Source organism: Sarcophilus harrisii, chromosome 1, assembly GCF_902635505.1.
Source record: "Sarcophilus harrisii chromosome 1, mSarHar1.11, whole genome shotgun sequence".
Classification (NCBI taxonomy): domain Eukaryota; kingdom Metazoa; phylum Chordata; class Mammalia; order Dasyuromorphia; family Dasyuridae; genus Sarcophilus; species Sarcophilus harrisii.
In genome coordinates this window covers 190387946-190408114 of record NC_045426.1, presented here as the reverse complement: position 1 = coordinate 190408114, position 20169 = coordinate 190387946, and the positions used below count along the sequence as shown (strand labels likewise).

Sequence of the window (20169 nt, the reverse complement as noted above, 5' to 3'; positions counted from 1 at the left end):
GCCCTTCTTTCTTCCTGCTCTTCCACCGATCGTGAGGACCGTCATTTGACCACAGCCGCTGGAACCCCAAGGAATGTATTTTATTCCTATCCTTTGCAAGGTGACATCCTGGCTCCTGCCCGCCCACTAGGAGAACGATGTCCCAGAGTGCTGCAAGGGAGCCGGTGGTGGTTCGGAGCATCTCCTAACTTTGGCTCCCTGATGAGCTAGTCGTGCGCCTACCGGGTTTGGTGGTAATACCTGCCGCCGTCGGCACCTGCTACCCCAATAGTTCCTGGTTGCTCCTGCTCCTGACGCCAGAACCCCGACGGCGCGATCCCAAGAGCGTCAAGACTAGCGGGTCAAGGTCTGCTTTGCTGTCCCAGTCGCGAGCCAGCTACGAGAAAAGGAAGGAAGACAGGGAGCGACTGGGCCTGGGTGTCAAAGACGTCTGGGCACGTCCGAAAGGGGGACCAGAAACTTTGAGTTGCCCAGCGCTTGGGTCTCGCCGCAACTCCGGTCAGCCTGAGGAGGAGGGGGAGCCGGGAGCGAAGTCCAGGAGCAGGAGCATCAGCACAGCCAGCCCCGAGCCCACCTCGGCGGCTGTGCTGAAGCGTCTGGGGGTTGCCGGGCTCTGCGGCTGCTGCTGTTGTTGCTGCGGCCCCCACCGCCGCCGCCGAGGGGCTCTGGGGGGAGGCGCAGACGGAGCCGGCGGCAGAGGAGGAAAAGGAGGAGGGGAGGGAAAGGAGAAGGGGAGGAGAATGGAGTCCCGGGCGGCGGCTGAGCCCGAGCCCCCGCCCGCTTCCTCCGCCTCCTCCTCCTTCCAGGCCCGGCTCTGGAAGAACCTGCAGCTGGGGGGCAGCAAGAGCAAGGGCGGCGGGGGCGGGCGAGCGGGGCCCGGCCCCGGGCCGGAGAACCGCACTGCGGGGACCCCCTCGCCCTCCCCGCCTCCGCCCGGGGGCAAGCGCGACGGGCTGGGAGGCAGCAGGTGGAGCGGCTTCAAGAAAAGGAAGCAGGTGCTGGACAGAGTCTTTTCCTCCTCTCAGCCCAATCTCTGCTGCTCCTCAGCCGAGCCCCTGGAACCGGGCGGCGGTGGCACCGGCGCTGAGCAAGGTTCCGCCCTGCGCCGCCGAATCCGGGAGCATTTGCTCCCGGCTGGGAAGGGGCCCGCTGCCGCGGCCGGAGCGACGCCGCCTGGTGGCCGCTCCCCGGACTCAGCGCCCTCCTCCTCTGCCTCCTCACTCTCCTCTTCACCTCAGCCGCCCCCTCGGGGAGAGCGAGCGAGCGATGAGGGCTCCCAGCGGCGGGGCCCCGGAGCCCACCTGTCCCACCAGAAAAGCTCCTCTTTGCCTGGCACTGCCTGTCTGGAGCAGCTTCTGGAGCCGTCGCCGCCGCTGCTGCCGCCTCCTCCTCCTCAGTCTGCAGCCCCCGAGCAGGAGCCGGCCCCATCCGAAACTGCGACCCCGGAGAAAGGCGAGAAACCAGGCAACGACCCGGTGAGTCAGGGACGTTCACACCTGGGTGGGGTTGGGTATCAGTATTCTGGAACTGAAGGAGTGAGAAGTCTCTCTCCTCTTCCCTCTCAGGGAACCGGAGTTAAAATTGATGAGTTACTTGTGAGGGGCAGATAGAAAAGTTACTTACTGCTGCCCTGATAAAGGTTCAACAAGTCATAGAAACAAAGAGCAAACTGATGCCCTCTCTGTCCGATCTCCGGGGATCTTTTCCAAAGATGTAGAAGGTCGGTCCTGTATTGCCTTTTGTATTGCACGGATGACACCTGCCATCCGAAACCAATCATTTGGCTGGCAAAAGTGAGGCTTTAGAAAAAGGAAATATTACTCTTGGAAATAGGTCTTAAAGTGCCGGTGGGGTGCGTTCTTAGATTTTCTTAGAGACACTAAGTTTTCATTTGAAGCAACTACCAAGAAAAAGGGGCTAAAATCGGGGTGTTCGAGATTGTTATAAATGTGGTTCAGGTGCTGTCAAACGACTTGCAATTTTGTTTCTTGCCCATTTACTCTTCTTGTCTTCCACTAAAAAGCAAAACAAAAAACCACAAAAACAAACAACAACAAAACTCAGATGTTACCTAACAAGTGCATCGTTAGAGACTGAGTTATCTAGAGGATACTTTTTCAAGTTTCTACAATAACGTGCACGTTGTTTCTATCTCAACTTATCTTTTTTTTAGAATGGCCCTTTAAAAAACGAACTTTATGCAACTTTCAGACTGTTGGCCAGACACAAAGAGGACATTTTTATTTTATTTTATTTTATTTGACACTTAAGGCACTTCTGTTTTTTGGGAATGATTTTGGCAAGCAATCTTCTCGTTTTTTCTAACCCCCTAAAAGTGGGAGTGGTTTTTCCTTTCCAGCATTTCTTATAGGGTTCTTAATGTGAGAAAAGGTTAACTATTTGAATGATTTTAATGGTTTAGATACTTTTAGACAATTTAACTTATTTGAGCCTTATAGCTGCTGAAAAGTTAATGATGATTAAATCAAAACAATTAGACTTGAGTTGGATTGTTTTGCTTAGTTAGACATCTGAGGATTGAAAAGTTTTTTCCCCCTTCATTAGGTGAGTTGTTGGTTTTGGTTGGGAGCAAATAAATCATATTGTTGAGGAAACACTTAAATTTTCAGTAAACAAAAAGTTGCAAGTTTTATGTGGAATTTTTTCCTCCTTTGAATACTGTTGGAAAGTATCTTTATTATTTTCTGAATTCCTCATTTTGGAGGAAAGATATGGGACAGAATTTGTGAATCATTCATTTCAAACTGTTGGGTGCTTTTTAGTCATAATTATAAAAAACACACAAGAAAAAATGTGTACATATATAATAACATTTGTAATAATTCTAATTTTTAAAGAGGGATTTTGACGATAGAGCAGGGGGAAAATCCTAACTTTCAGAATTTTGGCAGGGCAATACTGGATATAAACATTGGAAGAACATAACTAATGAATTTCTAGATGTCAAATTAGAGGAGTATAACTCCATTTTAAAATGTGCTTATTTCTGTGTAAAAATGTGGAAAATAATGCTTATTATTCCAAGATTGATCCATGGATATTTGAAATTTTTAAACCATAGATCATCATTAAAGCTTTTAGAACTCCCTCATGCTAGATATTAGAAAGTGTCTTTGGTTCAAAATAGCTTGCAATTCTTTTAAAACTAAGTTAAATCAGTAATTCACTATAGGGTAGTATCAAATATTATTATCAAGTTGCATTCTTGAGGGCAGTCATAAATTTGAATAGAAGAATTTTACTCAAACTGTCCTAATGGATTTTTGTTTTCTTATGTAGAAAATTTTATTTCTATCTGAGTTTTTCTTAAAGTTATAATATCAGATCAAAAACTAGGTGTTTGTTTTCTTTGTAGATATATTATTTTGGTTACTAACTGCTAAGCCATATTATTGATTTCAGATGAACATAAACTTTTAAAAACAAGTTACTATCTTTAAGAAAAGTGAAAAAACCTGATATCGATCTTCATTTTCATTAATAAATATTTTAAAATGAATATCTATCCAATTATTCAATAGAACTTTTGAATATATTCAAAAGAATATTCAATAGAACAATTGAATATTTTCTTCAATAGAATTCTTCATGGAGAAGAGCTACTAGCTCATTAGAAATGGAAAGTTTTGCTCTTACCTGAGAAAGAACCTTCAAAATTAATAGGTGGTCTACCATAAAATGCACCTAGGAAGAAACTTGTTGACTCATGGGATCCAGCTTATTTTGCAAAGATGTTTATAATTTTTAAAGTATGTTTCCGCATTTTATTACTATATTTCCTAACCACATTTCCCCTCTGACCTTTGTTAATCCCATTTTCCATATTTAAAAGTAATCTCCCAAAATATTTACTGCAAAAAAAAAACAAAACAAAAAGAACAAACCACAAACCATAAAATATTAATACTAGGTTCTTTTTCCTTTCTACCTTAATGTCTCTCACCCATAATGCCCGAGAGTGGAAGGAGCTAATCAGAATTCCCTTATTAGAGATAGGAAGATCCTGTCCTTAGTAGCCTAAACACTAGTATGTTCAACTTTGTTCTATGTTCCATTTAACAAAGATGCCATAGAAGCCACACTGATACTGGATTTGCCCTCCCTTTTTCCAGCTCCAAGTATAGGCATGGGGAATTTCAACTTGTTTTCTCTAGGAATTTGGAGTTGCATCCCTACTAACTTGTCACTTTAGATGCTTTCATAGGCTACACTGATACTGGATTTGCCCTCCATTTTTATAAACCTTTAAAACATGAAATGAATATTTAATGACTTTTTAAAATAAGATGAATACTTATTACTTGTACAAAAAAAGTACTTCACAAAATATGACCATCATCTACTTCCTTTTCCCAACCCCAAGTATAGGCATGGTGAACTCCATCGTGTTTCATCTAGGTATTTGGACTTGCAATGGTCACTCATTCCTACTAACTTGTCACTTTAAGTAAGCCATAGTTGGGAAATGGCAGAGAAATTAGGGGTATGGGGAGAATCCAAATGTCCTGGAAGCTTCCTCAATTTTTTTCTTCCCCATTCAATTAATCGTGGAGAGGGCAGATCTCATTTATTTACATTTTATTTATAAATCATAATGTGATAATGTATGTTAAACTCTTTAAGGTTTGCAAAGTAGAGTATATATGTGTGTGCATATATATATATAGATACATATGTATTATTGTTATTATTAATTATAAATTAGAAATATAAAAACTAGGAAAATGAAAACTATATTTTGTGAAGGTAATCATAATAGCCAAGAAATAATTTCTTCAGAGACAGAAAATGTGTACAAAAATGTTGCAATTTTTTTTCCTTCTCTTATTCTTAGTTTGGATTAGACATTAACAATCTCTCTACTCCAACACATACTGTTCTTATGATTCTGGATAAAGATATTTGTGAAAAAAAAATCAGTTTTGGATTGCTAGGGAAAGATATTTGGGAGAGATCCATGTACAAATAAAATAGAATGAAGTGGCTAGCATCCATGAATGTCTTTCTTGGTGTCTGCATTTTAGGAGTTTGCTTTAGCCAAAAGTAACTTTTTAAACATGTAGACATTGTCTTTACCATATTTAATTCCAAGTTGGTAAGGCATATTTATAATTTAAAATTCCCCGCTTTAAAAAAAATGAAATATCTTTTCCTCTATTGAATTAATTTCACATGTCAAGGCCATATTGTCATACCAGATGCATTTTTTTCTCTTCCCAACTATGTTGGGAACGATCAAGTTTTCAGCTTATGTTGCATATTAAATGTTAATTTTTATGCATATTCTTTTATAGATGGTAACTAAGGTATATTTCCTTAGAATTTGAAAACCCAGTGATTTAAGATTGGATTATTCCATGAAGAATGTTTTCTATTTAGTATACTATCCAAAGGTTAAAATGTTTGAGCATAATTAGGGATTTATTATTCCTTTTTTTAAAAAATAGCTTCTTAAAATGCTTTTCATAAAAGAAGAATAAAGTTTATCAAAGAGGACAAGTCAATTGCTTGTCTTATACCAAGACAGTTTTAATGATTATTTAAAAGGAATTTAAAGTTCTTTATATATTGGAATGAAATTAAGGAGTACATATCTATTGGTACTCAGTGATAGGTACCAATCTTATCTTAGGCTATATGTATTTAAAAAATAATCCCACTTTGTTGCCTGAAATTTCAAAGGAAATTTGAAAAAGTATGTTTGGGTTAATAAAAATTCACATTGTTGTTCTGGATTAGTTATTTTCACAGGGGTTTTCCCCCAGATTTTTTATATAACTTATTTCAGTGCAGGAAATTTCTCAAAACCTGGAAAGTTATATAGTCTGTACCTATTTTGTTAAGTAATTATTTTTACATATTATTAACTTAAACAACAACAAAATAAAATCAAGAAAAAATAAGATCTTCCGAATGTAAACACAACCATATATAATTAGAAGTAGTAGTTTCCAGTGTCAAAGTAAGTGGGGATGAATCATAAGAGATTTTGGAGCATAGTAAATAAATAGGTAAATAAGGGGGAATAACATAGGAAATATAGGTTTAGTCAGTTCTGAAGAAATTTAGGTACCTTTAAAATCAGAATGTTTTTCTTTAGCTTTAACCTGCGTTAATTTTTTTTTTTTTACTGTATTTGTATTGATGGCAGAATAAATGGTAAAATGCAGTTAACCTTGCATTAAATTGTGGTGCCTTTGGGCAACATAGGGTACTTTATGTAAATTTCATAATAATATCATTACCATTGTTGAAAATGTCTTTAAGGGGGCATTCAAGGATTCTACAGTCTTGTGCCATCCTGCCTTTATAGTTTCTTCTATATGGTCCTGAACATAGTTTCCCATTTTCAAGGTTCTCTCAATCCTTAATCCTTAGTTCTATTTTTAAAATTCCTATCTTTATTCAAGATAATTCAACTATAACTATCACTATGAAGACTTCCTTCCCTGATTTCCATTATAGGCAGTGATGCTGCTTTATGTACAGCTTTGTACCTTTTACAATTCAACATCTTGTATTATTTTTGTACTAGAATGGTTTGCCATATCCTTCTCCAGATGTGGAAAATGAGGTAAACATGATTAAATAACTTCTCCAGGTCATACTGCCAATTAGCTTTTAAGGTTGAATTTAAATTCAGATCTTTCTATTTTCAGGTTCTTCAGAACATAGTCAATATTTAATAAATAAGAATTGAAATGAATATAAGTGATCAACACCTTCTTTGCAATTTATAGCTTAGATATTAGCCTAGAACATTTAGAAATTAAGTGGATTATCTGCAGCCAGAAAAAGAACCAACAAGACTAAATGTAAATCAACATATGCTACGTTCACTTCTTTTTTCTTGTTTTTTTTCTACCCCATGATTTTTCTCCGTTTACTCTGATTTTTCTCTCCCAATATGATTCATAAAGCAATGTGTATTAAAAATAAATTAACTTACAGAAAAAGAAATTAAATGGTTTGCACAGTATTTGAAAATAACCACTATCTATCATGGGTAGGACTTGAACTCAACTCTTTATAGTTTTAAGGCTATTTTTGTATCTACTCCTCTTTAAATATCATAGGATTATAGCTAGAAGCTAGAGAGTTGGATATTATATGGTTTAACCACATTTTATAGATGAAGAAACTGGTCCAGAAAAGTTAAACTTATTCAAGATCTCACAGATACTAAGTAAGAGAAGAGAGATTTGATCTCCTCTAAGAAACAGTAATAGTATGAGCCAATATTATTTTGTCCATTTTTGATTTGTCAGAGAGTTCAATGCTTTTTAAGTGGGTTGGAGCTTCTGTTGCTTACATGCAGATCAGTTGATGATCAAACTGTACACAGACTAAAATAGCTGCTACATCTGGAGTCTTTTCCTGTCTGATCAGATGTAGTCGATGCCCTTTTTTTTGGATGTCCTTTAGTTGTTGCCATAGTTAATGCCTTCTGATTCTCTTCTCAGAAAAATTATTACATACAAATATGAGGCTTCTGGGCACTCTACAAGCCTTTCGCCTCCTTCATTTCTTGACTCTAAATAATACTTTGCAATATATTATTTTGCTGCCTCGCCCAATGATCCTTTTTGTGTTGAAATAATGAAGTATTAATGTAATTTGAAGGATCTTGTCCAGTTCCTTAATAGCAATAGTAAATATTGATTCTTTTCTTGTGACTCATTGAAGGAGAACAAGATATCATGCTTCATGAAGTTAAAGGTTAATGCCATGTATTTGATACAGTCAGTTTTCTTCAGTATAAATAATCAATGTAGATTTCTGAGTTAATGATGATTATCAAATTACATTTTTGGCAGGGGTCAGAGTGTGATTTCATCAGTGTGAAGAAACTCCTGGCATGAAGACTCCCTCCACTGATGGAGATCAACAATTCATTTATAACTTAAGTCTTAATGGGTTGCTTCTGGCACAGCGGTCAAATGACTTGCTTTTTTGGTGTGATATAAACAGTATTTTTGTCAAAGGAAGGACCTGAATCTGGGTTTTATCTACTACTTGATAATGCTTCCTAAATTATTTATCATATATTAAAGGAAAGCAACATTAAGTAAATTTTTAATGAGATTTTCAGGTTTACAAGATATGTAGTTAATTAACATACTATCATGTTTCTTCTGTGTCTAGCATTATTTTAAGGAATACCTCTTGAGTCTGTAGTGGTTGGGAAGATGAATAGTTCAAGGTAAATTTTTGAGAATAAAATGGTAGCTTAAAATGATTTTTAAATAGAAATCTTGATTAAAAAGTATTACCTCTTTGTCTTAGTAATTAATATGTTAATAGGTTAATATGATTGAGTGCAACCTTTCTTTATGACATCTCTATATACATTAATAGTTATGGTGTGCTTGTATATAAATGGGTATGTAGATGGTATAGTATACTGCTCCTCAGAGTTGTTTTTAAAAGAAAGTTTCTTATTTCAGAATGATTTTTAAAGAATAATACTATGAAATCTTTAACATTAAGATTTTAATCTTTTTAAGATTCTTTACACATATATATTCCATATACACTAAAATAATCTATACTATATATAGTATAGATATATGTACATGATCTTTTCCACAGCACATTCAATTTTCTCCAAGATGAATATTGTCTCTAAGGTTGAAGTACTCCCAACACAATTTTCTTCAGTTACCATCTCTTATTTTTCTTTTGTCAACAGTATAAAAATTTCATTATTTTTGCCTTATTAATAGTATTCATATTTTAAGAAGGGGCCTCCAAATTAGAAGCCTCATTTCTTTTCAGGCTATACCCCAGTTTTCATTGCATATCTTTACCCACATTCCCTTTTCAACTACTTTTTATATCTAATCTTACTCTATTACAATATCAAACTCTTTAGGGGCTGCGATTCTTTTTCTTTTTACTTGTATTTGTATTTTTAACTTTAATAGAGTGTCTAGTGCAAAGTAAATGCTTAATAAATGCTTGCTGACTAATTGATAAGGATCTAGGTAGATAGCATATCCTAATATCCTAATTGTCTTTGCTTGCTCATGTCTGTCTATTGGGAAGTTTAAACTTAACATTAGCTTTTTCTTGCAGAGGAATTTGACTTTTGATATTGGGTCAGAAACAAAGGGGACAAATACTTAGGTTTAGTACTTAGGTTTAGCATTCACTGTTATTATATGGGTTCTTAGAAGAATATGCCCATTTCACTTGGACTTTACAGATCTTCTGCCTTCTCCTTGAGTAGGTTGTACACTGGTATTGAATAAAGCTAGATCTAATGCTTACATTATAAAATGTTCAATTTGCTTTGTGTGCCTGGTCAATCATGTCTATAAAAGTTGGCAAGGTCAGCAAGAACTAATAAACAGTAGAGGTGGAGTTTGAATGCAGACCCTGAAATTCTAAATTAACTGCTATTTATGCAGTAATAGTTTACTAGTTCCTCTTATTTTTGACAAAATCTCTTGTTATTAAGAATTAGATAATATAATTAGATAAATTTAGGACTTACTGAATAATTAGGCTCAAATAATAGTCACATTGACGGGAGTGCTTGAGAATTCTAAGGTTGGGCCTCTGCTCACTTAATATTTTTAGAAAAGCTTGGAGTATTGTACAGATGACAAATTTAGCAAATTCGTAGATGGATACCAAGCTTGGAGGGAAAGCTAACGTATTAGATAACAGGTTCAGGAGCTGACAAGCTAAGATATGAAGCCAAATAAGAGAAATAAATGAAATTTAATGAGTAAAAATGTAAAGTTTTACATGGGTTAAAAAATAAACTTCACAAGTACAAGATGAGAAAAGCAAGCTAGGTAGCTGTTCATGCAAAAAAGATTTGAAAATTTTGGTGGATAACAAATTCAATAGAAATAAACAATGAGGTTAGGTAGCCAATCCATCTGTATACTGCCCTGGGTAGGAAGATAAATTGTTGTATTTGGTTCCGGCACAGTGTTTAGTAAGAATGTTTTAGGAAGGAGGACAACCAAGCTGGTGAAGGAGCTTGAAGAAACTGGGAATGTTTAGCTTGGAGAAGGATGGATTTGCGAAAGGCTATAATAGTTTTATTTGAAGGGTCATTATATGGCAGAAGGATTAGTTTTGTTTGGCCATAGACAATAGAACCAATAGGGTAGGTGAAAGTTGCAGCAAGACTGATTTTGGGTCAATGCAAAGAAAAATTCTTCAAGAGAACAATTCAAATGGGGAATTTGCACTAGAGTAACATGGGCTCCTTCTTAAAAAAAAAAGCCTAAGATGAAAGGTTAGGTTGGGAATATGCACAGAGAATTCTTGGGCAGCTACAGGATGAATTAGATGGCTTTTTAATTCCCTCTAAATATGAATTCTTTTGATTTGAAAATATAATGCTAGGTCATAGTTCCCTTTATATTTTTAATTATTTTATTTTTGGTAAGATTCTAGATACAATCAACATTGAAAAATGTATATCATATTTGAAATTGAAAATTATATTTTCATATGAGGCTGAAAATCTTATATAATGCTTTTATGTGCCTCAGTTTCTTCATTGGGGAAAAATAGATATTATTTTAAATTTGAAAAATATGTTTACATATGAAGTTAAAAATGTTTATTATTTTGTTTGCCTCAATGACTCCAAATGAGGATAATCATAATAACCATAGCATCTATTTCATGAGATTGTTTTGAAGATCAAATAAGATTGTATTTTAAAGCACATCATAAACTTTAAAGTATTAAAGGCAGAATATTATTGCTTATGTTGAAACATCTTTTGTATGGAGATCTGGGGAAAATATTTTGCACATATCTGTACTCTAGATAATTCAATTAAACAAATATTTATTAAGAATATACTATTATAAAGAGATCTTGCTGGGCATTAGCAAAACAAAAAAAGATAAAATACAGACCCTGTTGTTATGGGGAAAGAAACATGAATGTTTTTTTGATGCTAGGGAGAATATTATAAGTAGTGCAAGAATGAAGTAGAAATAAAGGGCTTTAAGAAATTTAAGTTGGTTGAGATGATCTTCACCTAGAGGACAAAATATGAGAAAGGTTTAACTTGTGAAAAAAAATAGTATGAGATAAGGAGAGAGGTTGGTTCTTGATTCCAGGATTAGGAGTTACTACTATATTTAGAAGCATTTAGGACTCCATGAATTTTCTTTTACTTTTATCTGAGTAGTACATTAGGACAAGAACTCAATCTCAGTCTATGATGGGCTGACTTCTCCCTCTGCTCCTTCTGTCTCTTTTCTTCTTTTGGCAAGTTCCTATTAGAACTCCAACTTTGATTAGAACCTAGACCAGAGTTCCTTAAACTTTTTTCCACTTGAAACCTCTTTTTGCCCAAGAAATATTTTGTGATCTCATCTTGAATCTGAATTGATGTGTTTCTGGCAGTGTTTGTGCATGCACAATGCAATGTGTGCATGTTGTGTGTTCAAAATCAAAGTTCTAGTGAGGTCTTGTCATGCAACAGGAACAAATGCTCCCAGAAATACTTCAGATTCATTATATGTTTGATGTTTGATTTTGAATTAATTTTTGGTCACTGCATTAATATACTTTTTATTGTTACCAGATTTTTCACATGAATGTAACTTTAAGAAACTTCAACCTACAAAGTATGTGTACAGACAATTTTCAGATGAAGAAATTAAAGGCATTTATAGTGATATGAAAAAAATTCTAGTTCACTATTGGTTAAAGAAATGCAAAAACAAGGTACCACTTCATACTTCTCAGATTCGCTAAAATGACAGGAAAAGAAAATGATAAATGGTAGAGGGGACACTAATGCATATTGGCGAAATTGTGAACTGATCCAGACTTTTTGGAGAGTGAATTTGGAACAATACCCATCAATCAGGAAATGGCTGAATAAAGTTGCGGTATATGAATGTGATGGAACACTACTATTCTATGAAAAATGATGAGCAGGATGATTTCAGAGAAGCCTGGAAAGACTTATATGAATTGATGCTAAGTGAAGTGAGCAGAACCAGCAGAACATTGTACACAGTAAGACTGTGTGTTGGTCAACTATGACAGACTTAGCTCTTCTCAACAACACAGTGTTCCAAGAGAATTCCACTAGATTTGTGATAGAAAATGCCATTCACATCCAAAGAAAATTGAAAACTATCTTTACATGTAATTGGAAAAAAATAAAATACTACTAAATGGGGGTAGGGATAAGAAGCTTTGCTTCCATGCAACCATGCTTTCACTCCTTCATCACTATGTACTTGAATGGGTTCCTCCCACTCAGATGAACTTTTAATTTCCCTTTTATGTATCATTTTTTACCCATTAGAATATAAATTCCTTGAGGGCAGGGACTAGTTTTCTTTTTGGTTATAGCTGTATCCCCAGTGCTTTGCATATAGTAAGCTTTTAGTAAATACTTGTTGATTTGATGTTCCTTGGAGTGGGATAGTCTAGAGTTGGGAAAACTAGAAGCCTAATATAATATTTTAGGTGAGAAAAGACTAGAAGCTGACCTACTAGGATGATTGTACTGGAGATGGGAAAAAGGAGATGAAGGCAAGAGATGCTTTGGAGGCAGAATTGTCAGGACTTGGTGATTATATGTTGGGAGTTGTGGTGAAGTAGAAAGGAAGAATCAAGGATGACACCAAGATCTACATATGGCATGCTAACTAGTGCACATCAAGTATGAAGGAAACCCTGATTAGAGCCAGACTTAATACATACAATCAAACTTTATTAATCACTAAAAACCAAACATTATCCTGACAGATTAGTTGTTCAGATAAATTTCTTACAGATCATTTGAAGTTTTCTTTCTGTCCAGACAGAGGGTATGTACACATATCCTCTCTCTGGTAGACTTTTGGAAAGACTCCAAAATCTCTATCATTGGTCCCAAGATCTCAAAAGTGAAGAAAACTGGAATCAGCTCTAATCTGATTAAGGAACAGGCTAATGGCTGGAGTCTCAGGGATTTTTATACTTCTTGCAAAAGTTATTTATCACATACTTTGGCAGTTTGCTTCCAAATTGCTGATAAAATAGTTGATTGTTGTTGATGTTTTTTCATTAGTAGTCTGTTAAATCAAAGGGTCTACATGTTTATCATTTTTTTTGTAAAAACATACATATCTATGGCATCATACTACACAAATGTTTATCTTATGGAAAAACAACTTACTCAAAATAGCTCTATCAAAAGGTCACTCAAAACAGCTAAATCACAAAGTAGAAGCTTAAAAGAAAATGGAATAAATTCTTATTTAAGGTAACAAAATTTATTCTCATTATAGAAGATTACAAATTTGTGTGCCTCAGAAAATGGTGATTCCATTAAGAAATGATAAAGGGTTTGGGGTGGGTGGTGGTAACTTCAGTTTTGGACTTTTTTAATTGGAAGAACTGACAGGATATTCACATAGAGTAAAGTTCTTAAATTTTTTTGTGTCATGAATTCTTTTGGCAATCTGGTAAGATTTATGAACCCCTTTTTGAAATAATATTTTTAAATATATGAAGGGAAATGCAATGGATTATAAAAGAAATTATATTAAATAAAATTATCAAAATATTAAAAAAAGAAATAAGGCCATGGGTTCCAGGTTAAGAATGCCTGAATCATTAAGATATTTATCAGACATTTGAAAATATGGGACCAGGAATTTTGGGAAAGGTTAGGTACAGAAAATCATTGACATCTAAACAATGAGAATAGATGAGATCAACAGAAGTATATAGAAAGTGAGAAATGGATCAAGGATAGAAGGTTGGGAGACAGACCTGTAAGCTCTTTTCAGTATCTGAAACATAAGAGGTGCTTATTAAATAAATGCTTGCTGGTTGATTGAAAAGGACAAAGCCGTTTTGGAGCCAGAAAAGAACAGAAAGATAAGTGGGAGATCATGAAAGTATAGTATCATGGATCCCAGGGGAGGAGAGAGTAGCTACAAGTAATCTTTCAATGACTGTCAAATTTTTGTTTCTAAAGTTTCCTATCTGTCAAATTGTAATCCATTATTTGGTTTTTAGGTTTCTTTTACATTTTTGTATATGTGTGTTGCAGGTGACAAGAAGTTGTCAGGGATAGTGAACATACTGGGTAACAGAATAAAAAAATCATCAACAGCCTAGAACATTGTGCTGAATCGAATAGATGAAATTGAATAGGGACAAATATAAAGTCTGACACTTAGGCTAAAAAAAAATCGGCTTCCCAAGTACAAGATGGAGGAGGCATAACTAGAACACTTTTTTTTTTTTCTGAAAAAGATTCAGAGGTTTTATTTGATGGCAGACTCAATATGAGTCAATAGTGTGATATGGTGGCCAAGGAAACAAATATAATTTGTTGTGTTTTTTCCTTGTCAGATAATATCTTGAATATTATAATCTTTTTTTTCATACTCTACATTTGACATATTCTTCTTAAGTTCAGAAGGAAGAACCATTAATAATGGTTGAAAATCCTAAAGAAGAAAAGTTAGACTTGCTGTAAAAAAAACTTTCTAACACTTAGAGAACCATTCTCAGATGGTACAGTCCGCCTCCAATAATAATTCAAGCAATGGCAGAGTGGCTTCCTAAAAATTATAGAAGATACCCTTGGTTATTAATATCACAAAATTGTTCAGTGGATTAACTGTTTAGAAATGAATTTTCTGATGAAATTATTATTATTATTTGTATCATCTTAATTTGAATAATGTTATCTTCCCCCCCTATCCTTTACACATTAATTTTTTAAAAACACTGATGGGTATATTTGACCTTGACCTTTGAGCTCAGCCCATTGGTGTTTTGCTAAATATTTAATAATCAGTTCTTGGTGGAGAGAGTGTATACACACATATGTATTATACTTTAAATTTTATTGCAGATAAAGAAATTGAAATCTGAGATATTAACTTGCCCAAGGTCACACAGGTAATAAGCTTCCTAGGTGGAATTTGAACCCAGGTCTTTGAACTCTGGTACTAGTTCTCTTACTAGTGCCTTTTAATAGCAGATGATGTTGAAGTCAATAGAGCCCAGGACTAGAAGTCACTAAGATCTGAGTTCAAATCTTGTTTTAGACTCTTATTAGCTGTTTGAGACTGGACAAATCACTTAACCTCAGTTTGCCTCAGTTTCCTCAACTATATAATACTGCTGATAATTGCACTTATATCATAGAGTTTTTTCTTTTCTTTTGTTTTGTTTTTGCTGAGGCAATTGGAGTTAAGTGACTTGTGCACAGTCACACAGCTAGAAAGTGTTAAGTATCTGAGACCACATTTGAACTCAGGTCCTCCTGACTTCATAGAGTTGTTTTGAAGATCAATTGAGATAATATCTGTAAAAGTTCATAGCATAGTGCCCATATATCATAGGTGCTGTATAAAGTCTTAATCTCTTCCCTTTGTTCTTATACTTCCCCCTTTTAATTTTTCTCTGAGGGAATTTTAATATGGTTCTGTTTCAATGCTTATCTATATATGTATCAATAACATATTATGGCTTATTTTACCTTAGGGGTGGTAATGATATGAAGCATCAGCATAATGCTTCAGGTTTACAAAATGCTTTCATCACAATAGCTTTGTGAGATGAATTAATACAAGAAAAATTGTCCCCTTTGGAAGATGAGAAAACTGAGGTTCATAGATGGTACCTGTATAGTGTTATAGGAGAAATATTTTCTTTTTGAGTTCATGTGGTAGATAATGGATGCCAAAATTGTTCTGCCATAACTCAGAAGTTTTAGAGATTAAAAACCAAGTTTTATTTTGCATAAAGACAGGTTCTTTTTTTTTATTTTTTTGAGAAAAATAACTCCAAAAGAAGATTAGGATTTTATGACAAGCTTTTGTAGAGAAATTTATGTCAGAGACATAGAGAACTAATTATTTTACAGTTTTCAATCTGATAATTTATTGTAGGCTTTATAAAAACATTCATAATCCCATGCTTCCTTTAATGTCATAATGTCAGCTTACAAATTAAACATAGTTTGCAAAATCCTACACTTTATAGAATCAAAAGGTTATATTTTAAAGAAATCACAATGGGATAATTGAGAGGAAGGGATTTACATGTTACAAAGACTTGGCATTAGAGAAATTCTTCCAGAAATAAAATATTTTGGGGAGGTTTTAAAGATGCTGTATTCCAGTCTTCCTCCCATTTGGTTTATTATATCCAGAATGTCAAATGTTTTTTCTCTTTTAACACTATTTTTTCCATGACTCAAGTTTTGGTCAGGTAAGGTTAATAGCAAGATTAACAAGTAACAATATATGTTTTAGTTAACCAACAATTACAGGAGGAATGACCCTGATTATTGAATAATAAAATTAATGAAAAAAAATTTAAAATTCCCATAACATTAGGAAATGTCATCTATCAGCTAAAGAGTTACACTGTTTGGCACATCTTCACATGGTAATCTCTCCACTAAACAGTCTGTTAGAAGATGGGATTTGCTGATTCCTCTTCTAAATTCTGCCCCTCCCTTTTTTCTGTTCATGCATTCTGTTTCTTCTGGATGATTCCCCTTTTCTTGCTTCTGTTCTCTTCCCATCTGTCACAGATGTTGTTTCTCATTATCTCTATATTACTCCTTCTGCTCACTACTGACTTCTGGCTTTTTTTCTTTTTGCTTTTTATTTTACTCTTTAGGCTTCCTTTGCTCTTTTTTTTTCTTTAGTTACTGTAGTCAGTGTGGGTAGTACTAGTGTTTATAAGTCTTAGTTATCATAGTATAGTCCTGGAGGTAATCCTGGGTACAGATATTCTATTTAAAGACTGATCCACTTAAGTTTAAGAGGAATAGAAACAAGTCAAGAATTTGGGGGTCATTATAATTCACAGGAGTCAGGTAGGTGGTACAGTGGATAGAGCACCAAGCTTAAAGTCAGGAAAATCTGAGTTCACATATGGTTTCAGACACTTACTAGCTCAGGGTAAATCATGTAATCCTATTTACCTCTGTTAATCATTTGTAAAATGAGCTGGAGAAAGAAATGGCAAGCCATTCCAATATCTTTGCCAAAAAAATCCTAAATGATGTCTTGAAGAGATAAACATGACATGATTAAAAAACAATGAAACATCAAGAACTTAATTCAAAATGATCATTCATATCAAAGGTTCTTAATCTGAGATCCTTAGACTCCCATCAGGTCTATGAATAGATTTCAAAGGGCCTGTGAACATGTGTGGAAGAAAAAATTCTATCCTTATTTTCATTAATCTCTAACTGAAATTTAAGATTTCCTTCTGTTGTGAAGAAAATCATTTTTTCTGATAACAAATCATCATTCAGAGAAAAAGTCCATAGTCTCCATTAGATTGCCAAATGAATTCATGACGCAAAAAAGATGATTTATACAAAGGTGAGGGATTATAATCTATATTGATAAAGGGATTACCCACAGTAATATGGATCCTCAAAGTATTAAACTCTAACTACAAAGAATAAAAGGCTTCTCCATCCCACATTTGGTAAATCAATTACTTGTAGCTTCCTATTTTGACTTCTTATCAATTTGATTTTTTAAAATCTTTTTTTCAGCAATACTGATGTTTGGAGGCTTGAGTTTAGGTTTTTGAGTTTAATATAGTGGAAAAGTTGAGGGATCTAGAATATAGAATTCTCAATAATCAAGGTGCTCATTTTATATAATCTATAAGTACAGGATGAAATCCTCTCTCTATACTTTTCTTTGAAACATTAGATTCTGATTAAAATGAGCAGAATGGAGCAAAAGTTGTGGCAACACATATGTTTGTGTTAATTAAATACCAGACAAAATGAAAATAAAAATTTCCATGGTGCAAGCATTTCTATAATACCTCATGTTAGAGAGTAGCTAATGTCAAGGGGAATATTTACATTAAAAAAAATTAAAATCAAAGGATATAATTTGGATATTTTCAGTCCGTATCATGGTAGTATAATTCAAATGTATTAAAATATGCATTATCTTTGAGTTGTGAAGGTGATCTATGCATGGCAATTGATCAACTTTTGGAAATTGCAAGCATGTGTTTTTTATAAGTAGAAAATATGTTTTCCTCATCTGTGAGACAAATCTGTTTCTCCATCTTTTTTTTGAGATGGGAAATAGCAATGCAAAATATTCGAAATAGTTGTAAAATTTTATCTATACACAAAAGATGCATTTAGATAATATTTTAACTTTCATTACAAGTCCAAATATATATTTAAAACATTACAAATCCAAATATTTTTTGTCTTGAAGAAATAATGTGTTTAAAGTTTACAGTGTACTTCATATGTAGTCAGTAATTTGATCCTCATACTACCTCTTCCAACTTAGAGATGAGGAAGTAGTCTGTCATAGTGGATAGGTGTCTAGGTTTGGAATCAAGAAACTCTTTTCAAGTTCTCACATTTACCAGTGATCTGAATGACCATAGATCACTTAATTTTTCAGTGTTTCAGTGACTTCTATAACTATATATTGCAAATATTGATAAGATATTGGAAGGAATTTCCATGCAGGGAATTCTTCGCATTGAAAAAATGAGGGCTTGCAACCCCAGACAATTAAACAAACAGATGAGAAAACTCCACTGTGTATTGACACAGCAAGAGCAATGAGATCTTTATTTGCTAGAAAAACCAGAAGAGTGACATCCTTTGTCCAGCTTGTCCATGTATAGGTGTGTTTATTTATTTCTAAATATACACACACATATACCTATGTATCTATATATTTATCAGTATAATCTTTTTCTTTTGAGTTTTTAACCAGAAAAAGACATTTATATGTTAACTTTTGCCTGTAAATATGTATATTTTGTATGATCTCAAATTATTATATCGGATTGTCACCCAAGAAAATCCATTTAGTGGCTTATCTAGTTCTTGCCATATCATATTAATTTTTAGTCCTATTTCCCTTCTTATTATCTTTAGATTAGAGAGCAGGTAGAGACAATTAAAGAAAAAGAAATAAAGATTGTTTTTTGCTATTTGTTGGTAGTTTTTATGGTCATTTTTTTTGTTAGAAAGAGGTTTTAATTGTGGTTCAAGGTTTTGGAATTTTCCTGTTTGATAACGATTCATAGCACAAGTAAATATCCACACAAATTTTAATGTTTTCAAACATACTCCTGAAAGAAACTAATAAGAAAACATAGCCTTACAGTTTAGAAACATCACAGAATCTTGTGTAATGGATTGTAATGGTAATGGATTTCAAAGGTCAGATAATCCCACCCACACATGAGCAGGAATCCCAGTTACAATTTCTAATAAATTGTATGCACTCCTCCTTTTGCTCCCACCTCCTTGGGGATTAATCTATTATCCCACATTCAGGGACATTGATGTAATTTTAGAACTCTTCCTTGGGATGGACTTTTTTGTTTGATGAATAAGGGAAGATTCACTTTATCCATTGTATCTAGCCTATATCAGACCATGTTCCCTCTGTAACTTGTCTCCCCTGCTACAATACATATACTTCTGATTCTGTCAAAGCTTTTCACCTCTTGCTCTAGAAAGGATAATCAGATAAAAATACCAGGGCCTCTGGAAAAAGTTTAACAATCAATTGCCTTGTGGTTCCACTCACCATCCCCATGACTTCCCCACCTGAATTCCCATCCTTAGCAACCGCTTTCCTATATATTTTGTTGTGTCCATTAAAATGTAAGTGTCTTGAAGTCAGGGACCATCTCATTTTTATATTTATATTATCAACATCCAGCACAGAGCCTTCCAGCACACATTAGAATAAACATATTAAGCAATTAATTAATTAGCTATGTAATTAGTTAATTAAATACTTCTGGTGATAGAGAATTCATTGTAGACAACTCATCCTACTTTGGGATAGCTCTAATTGTCAGGAATTTTTTCCATATGTCTTGCAGAAATTTGTCATTCTATAATACCTACTAATTATTTGGTTTTAATTTTGACTTCTGGGGCCATACAAGAAACATGTAATTGTCTTACATGTTAACTGCACTTTAAATATGTGAAAAGAGATGTTATATCTTTTGTTAAACTTCTTTTCTGCAGGCTAAATATCTTTAATTTTTTGAGGTGAGATTCCTATAACTTGGTTTCTAGTTTTCATGACATTCTAGTTAATGTTTTCCCTAAAATGCTCTCGGAACCAAATAATACTCTAGGTGTCTAATCTTGGCCTA

General features: G+C 34.6%; 1 protein-coding gene across 10 annotated transcripts in view; it reads left to right on the top strand.

The window, feature by feature from the left end:
- The first annotated feature begins 680 nt into the window (after window positions 1-680).
- The window catches only part of MCTP1 (multiple C2 and transmembrane domain containing 1), a 679042-nt gene continuing 659553 nt past the window's right edge, over window positions 681-20169 (top strand). For all 10 annotated transcript variants that reach the window (XM_031949501.1, XM_031949457.1, XM_031949335.1 and 7 more), the window contains exon 1: window positions 681-1475. In XM_031949501.1, the coding sequence (XP_031805361.1) occupies window positions 741-1475 (735 nt within the window). In that variant the 5' untranslated portion in view covers window positions 681-740. The remainder of the gene's footprint in view (window positions 1476-20169) is intronic.